Source organism: Protobothrops mucrosquamatus, unplaced genomic scaffold, assembly GCF_001527695.2.
Source record: "Protobothrops mucrosquamatus isolate PMUCROS unplaced genomic scaffold, P.Mucros_1.0 scaffold7, whole genome shotgun sequence".
NCBI classification, from domain to species: Eukaryota; Metazoa; Chordata; class Lepidosauria; order Squamata; family Viperidae; genus Protobothrops; species Protobothrops mucrosquamatus.
The window spans coordinates 2126881-2132803 of NW_015386394.1; the positions used below are offsets into that span (position 1 = coordinate 2126881).

Consider the following 5923-nt stretch of genomic DNA (forward strand, 5'->3'; position numbering starts at 1 on the left):
ATACAATTTTTTCATAACAGAAAAGAAAGTGGACTAACACAAACTTGACAGCAATTGGAAATTTAAGCTGCAAGAAATCAATTGCCACAAATGCATGGCCTTTCTAGAGCAGTGTTTTCTCAACCCTGATAACTCTTGGGATACATGGACTTCATCTCCCAGAATTCTGAGAGCTGAAGTCCGCACATCTTAAGCTGACATGGTTGAGAAACATTGACTTAGACTTTTCTGCTTTTCTCACAATTAGAAGGACTGTCTTGCTCCTCAGTTTCATTGGGAAAGTAGTAACAGCGTTTTGGAAAATAAATCTTCCCACAGACTTCACCCACAAAAGTGACAGTTCTTCCCAAGGTTGCTTACTTCAAAGCAGAAAAGATGTACTTCAGAGGTCCTCTAGGGGGCACCCTCTTTCCAAATGTGTGATTAGAAGGACAAAATAAAAACCAGGAATGTAAGTTCAGAGGAAGCATTAGGGCAGGGGTAGTCAAACCTTGGCTCTTTTATGACTACCCCTGCATTAGGGTAACTTAAAGAAAGAAAGATGAGATAGACCCACAAGCAGGACATCATCATCATCATGTTTTGCTTGGTTTTGGATTCATATCCTTCCTGGAGTTCAGATGCCATCCAAATGGCTGGCCTCCCAGGAGTCACTGAGCGTGTCCAGCAGACGCTGACGGGCTAAGGATCTTCGAAGGTGCATGCGGTAGTCCTCCATTACCAGGTTATCCCAGCGTCGCAGCACAAAATGGTTTTCATCCAAGGTTAATCCAGAACCCAAGAGCTGATTCCGAGTTCGGAAATCTGATACTGTGATCAGCCACCTACGTGGGAAGACAAGAAAAGAGAGACGGCTGACTGACATGGTTTCATCAAGCTTCATTATGATGGGGGAAGTTTTCACTGCTTCTTCCCCAGGACCCTATGGCTCAACAAGTTCAGAATGATCCCTTTCATGGGGCCCAGTGCAGTAGGCAAAAATGGCAGGAGCCAATAGCGTAAATGGCAGAGCCAAACAAATTGTTGAAGGCTAACTTCCCCAGTTAAGCAAAAGCACTCAGGTCTCTGGTTTTTCAGAAGAACTGCCTGTTTCTAGTTTGAATATTCAGCTTTTATAGCATACAATTTTACATCCCCTCCCAAGGATTACCTGCTGGAGACAGAGACTGTATGTCCCGGAGACCTCCTGTGCCTTTTGCCTGGATCAGAAGTTGTCTTTATGACGGGGATGCACAATTTATACCAACCATCCAAAAGTTGCCATTCAACTGGCATGATTAATGCAACAGAAAAGAGAAACTGATAAATACACTGAGAAAAATGGTAATTGGCCTGGCCTGGCTCAGATTATGCATTATTCATCTGATAGATCAGTGTTTTTGAAACTTAGTAACATTAAGAAGTGTGGACTTCAACTCTCAGAAATTTCCAGCGCTATCCAGGGAATTCTGGGAGTTGAAATCCACACCTCTTAAAAGTTGTCAAGTTTGTAGAACATTGAGCTAGATTGTGTCCTGAATTCTCAATGTCTTCAATTGAATCGCATAATTGTAAGGAGCAAAAATGAACACATGCCAAGACTTATTTTACTAAAATAACTCTGCTCGAGTACACAAGGCTGGATTAGTATACCATATTTAGTTTTGTTACTGAATTAACTTGTTTTTCCAATTTGGTTATAGATTAACCAAACAGCATGGTTTCATACAATGCAATATTTTTTTAAAAAAAGAAACGGCTAAAATTAAGCAAGCTTACTATGTTTTGTGAATGTATTCACCCAAGCTTTTGCTAGTCTGCACAGACATTTGTGCAAACAGCTAAAATGGGACCCTAAATGTTAGTGTGTTCCATAAGAGTCAGAATTAAAGAAGTAGGGAATCAAATGATAGCTCCCAGATTTTATCCACTGTTAGCTGTCTAGAGTCACTAGACTGAGATGGATGACATATAATAGACAGACAGACGGGGAGGGAGGGAGAGAGACCAGGCGGGCAAGCAGGCAGATTTCCTTGATTAGCTGGCAGCTTTAAGAAGTATGGACTTCAACTCTCAGAATTCTCCAGCCAGGATGTTGGTTGGAGAATTCGGGGAGCTGAAGTCCATACATCTTAAAGTTATCAAAGATGATAAACACTGATTAGACTGCTGGCCAGTAAAGGAAACTACACATTGTCTCAGCTAAGTTATTGGTTGTTGTTTTTTTTTAATGATGCCATGGGCCAAGCTAGCCAAGTAAAGCTGAGTGGTCAAATAGACTTCCCTTAGTCCAGAGGAATGGGGAATAGAGTAGTTGAATATCTATCTATACCAACCTGTTCTTCCGCCCAGCAGTTCCACAAATTACATTGATGTTTTCAAATTGGATGCTGCGTAGGAGGCCTGCTTCAAAGGCATTGGGAATGACAGCTTCTATGGCCGCTAGGATTTCAGCATGCTTCATCTCCTTTTCAGGCTAAAAGTCAGAAGGGATGCTCAACCATTGGAGTCCATCTCCTCCCTCCTTCAGACACACCTGCTAAGAGCCTTTTAAGTTGTTATGGCTTGTGTATTATTGTTCTAACCTTTCTTGGTTCTCTGAGTTCTGTTTTTCTGCTATTCCCTCATTTTTCCTTCACAACATCCTGTAGAGTAGATTAAACTGGGCAATTGGGATCACTCAAGATTGCTAAGTCAGAATCATGGCTAGTGTTTTTCAATCATGAAACTATAATACTGCTCTCAGGATTTCTAGAAAACATGGCAAACCGCTTTACCATCCTTTGTATTTCATACTACAGGTAGTCCTTGACTTACATCCATTCATTTAACAATGGTTAGAAGTTACAACAGCCTCAAAAAAAATAACTTACAACCTATCCTCAAAGTTATGACTGTCACACAACTTCCACTGTCAAGTGATCACAATTGGATGATTGGCAACTGGCTCACATTCATGACTGTGTCAGCATCTTGTGATCATATAATCATGATTTATGGATCTTTCTAGCTAGCTTCTGACAAGCAAAATCAGCTGAGGAAGTCAGATTTACTTAACAACCATAATAAAACATTATAAAATTGGGTCCAGTCACATGATGACATGTTTTACAACTGCACTGATTTATGATTCAGTTGTGGGACAGAAACAGTATTGGTCACACTTGTTGATGATCTCTTGGCAAGAGCGGGATGTAGGGATAATGTAACCATCCTTGCACTTCTTTATCTCTCAGCAGCCTTTGATACCACCAACCATGGTATCATTTTGTACCAGCTGCGGGGTTTGAGGCTGGGTGGCACAGACTCTTTTCTCCAAGATTGGTCCCAATCAGTATTGATAGGGACTGAGAGGTTCAGCCCACAGCCACTCTTCTGTGGCATGTCATAGGGCTCAGCATTGTCTCTACTCCTTTTTAATGTTTATATGAAGTCACTGGGTGAGATCATTTGCCACTGGGGCTTGAGGTATCATCAATATATATATCCACCCCTGATGATCCAAGTGATGATATTGCCATCCTGTCACTGTGCTTGGAGGCTGTGAGGGCCAGGATGGGGGAACCCTGGCAAGACCAAATGGCTTTGGATGTACGGAGTTTCACGTTTCAGGTTGCACTAATCCAGACAGACCCGGTTCACAACTTGGGGGTTTTCCTGGACTCGCGAATCCTGCTCAAAGAGCAGTTGGCAGTCGTGGCTAGGACAGCCTTTCCACAACTTTGGTTTGTGCACCAGTTGTGGCCTTTCCTGGATCAGGAGTCCCTGTGCTAAATCATTCAAGCCCTGGTCATCTCATGTCTAGACTACGGCAATATGCTCTATATGAGACTACCATTGAAGAATATTTGGAAGCTTCAACTAGTGCAGTCAGCAGCATAAGCCGTTCTTGGGGTCCCTAGGATGACATATTACACCACTTGCTCTGAAAATTGCACTGGCTGCCAGTCTGCTTCCGGATGCAATTTAAGGTATTGATTATTATATTTAAAGCCCTGCATGGCATGGGTCCAGGCTACTTGAGGAACTGTCTAACCCCACTGGGGCTAGCCAACTCCCCCGCATCATCAGAGGAAGCATGCTGCAGGCCCCATTGCTCAAAGAATTCCACCTGGTGGGCTGCAGGGAAGGGCCTTCTTTGCCGTGGCTCCTGCCCTATGGAACATCTTATCTCCTGATGTGAGATTGACTCTCCCCCGCTTCTGTACATCTGGTTCTGCCAGATGACCTGGGGCCCTAATGGGGGAATATTACATTGGAGATGGTTGTTAAATTAAGAGCCAATCCCACCTCTCCCCCCGCCCCCAGTTCACCATGCATCCTATTTTTTCCTCCCTATCTTTTAACTATACCTTGATTGGGATTTCTATTTTTATTCTTTTAAAGATATTTATTTGTTAGATTTTTAATATTTGAATGCTGGAAGCCACCCAGAGTTGTTTGCTACGAGATGGGCAACAAATAAATTTGATAAATAAAAATGATGAAAAATGTGGTTGTAAATGGAGGACTACCTGTATGTTTGAATATGTAAGCTTCACTGATTTCTCCACTTGGGTTGTTCAGGCTTCTTCCCACAAATAAGTCTACTTCCTCCTTTCCCACCCCATTTATTTTTTTCTTTTCTAAACCAGCCAAGCTCTCAACTAATATCATAGTGAATATCTGAATATGAGCCATCGTGGCACAGTGGTTAAAATATAGCATTGCAGGCTAACTTGCCCAAAGCCAGGAGTTCAATAGAATATCTTTATTGTCACTGTGTATCTCACAACGAAATTAAGTGATGTCCACAGTGCACACTACACACAAGTAAAAACCACAAATAAAAACATTACATATATGCAACCTTAACATTCTATTCACCATTGCGCTGCCCCTAATATTGCACTTCAATGTTGCACTATATAATAGTATTTAATATGGTTACAGCTCTGGGATAAAAACTATTTTTCAGCCTACTTGTCTTTGCTTTTATTATCCAGTAACATCTGCCAGATGGTAATAGTTCAAAAAAAGAATGGGATGAGATGAGCCTTTAAGAATGTTTTGAGCTTTCCTAAGATAGCGGGAACTCTACAGTTCATCCAGGGGGGAGGAGAGGGCAGCAAATAATCCTCTGGGCAATAGTAATGACTCTCTGGAGTGCTTTCCTATCTGCTACAGTACAGTTGGCAAACCACATACAAATGCAATAGGTTAGAATGCTCTCTATGGAGTAACGGTAGAAGGTCACCAGCAGTTTTTCATTCAATTGTTGTTTCCTGAGAAGTCTCAAGAAATGTAATCTCTGTTGGGCCTTCTTCTTAACCAATGCTATACCATGAGCAATCCAGGTCAAGTCTTTCTTTATGGTAACACCCAGAAACCTAAAGCTGGCCACCCACTCCACACATCTCCACTGATGATCAGAGGCTGAATGTCTGATCTATCTGTTATAAGCTCCTTGGTCTTAGTGGTGTTGAGAACCAAATTAATGTCTCCACACTACAAGAGCAATGGCTTCACCTCATCCCAGTAGGCTGCCTCGTGGTTGACTCAGCCTTCCATCCTGGCTCATGATTTACTCAGCCTTCCATCCTTCCAAGGTCGGTAAAATTAAACTGATTGTTGGGGCAATATGCTGACATTTTTAAACCACTCAGAGAGTGCTGTACCACTATGGAGAAGTATATGTGTAAATGCTACTGCTATTGCTATATTATTATATTATTGCATTGAAAAATATCCAAAGTTAAGCCTAAATTGCCCATAAGTGAATTATAAATAGCTAACAAACTTCTCTATTCACTCTGAGGAATTAAATTCGCTGGGTATACAAAATTTTTGTTGTCCTTTGTAAAATCTCTATTAGTTGGTATAGCTGAGCCCTAATATAGTCTTGTCTAGATAGGTTGTCACTGAAACTGCCAGAGTTCCTAATGTACCCTCAGACAGTATTGAA

At 41.7% G+C, this 5923-nt stretch overlaps 1 protein-coding gene across 1 annotated transcript in view; it reads right to left on the reverse strand.

The window, feature by feature from the left end:
* Positions 1–616: 616 nt before the first annotated feature.
* CUNH19orf81 (chromosome unknown C19orf81 homolog) overlaps positions 617–5923 on the reverse strand; it is a 17786-nt gene continuing 12479 nt past the window's right edge. Inside the window, exons 3-4 of the mRNA XM_015810141.1 lie at positions 2316–2455; positions 617–824 (exon numbers count right to left, since the gene is read on the reverse strand). Of these exons, the coding sequence (XP_015665627.1) occupies positions 617–824; positions 2316–2455 (348 nt within the window). The remainder of the gene's footprint in view (positions 825–2315; positions 2456–5923) is intronic.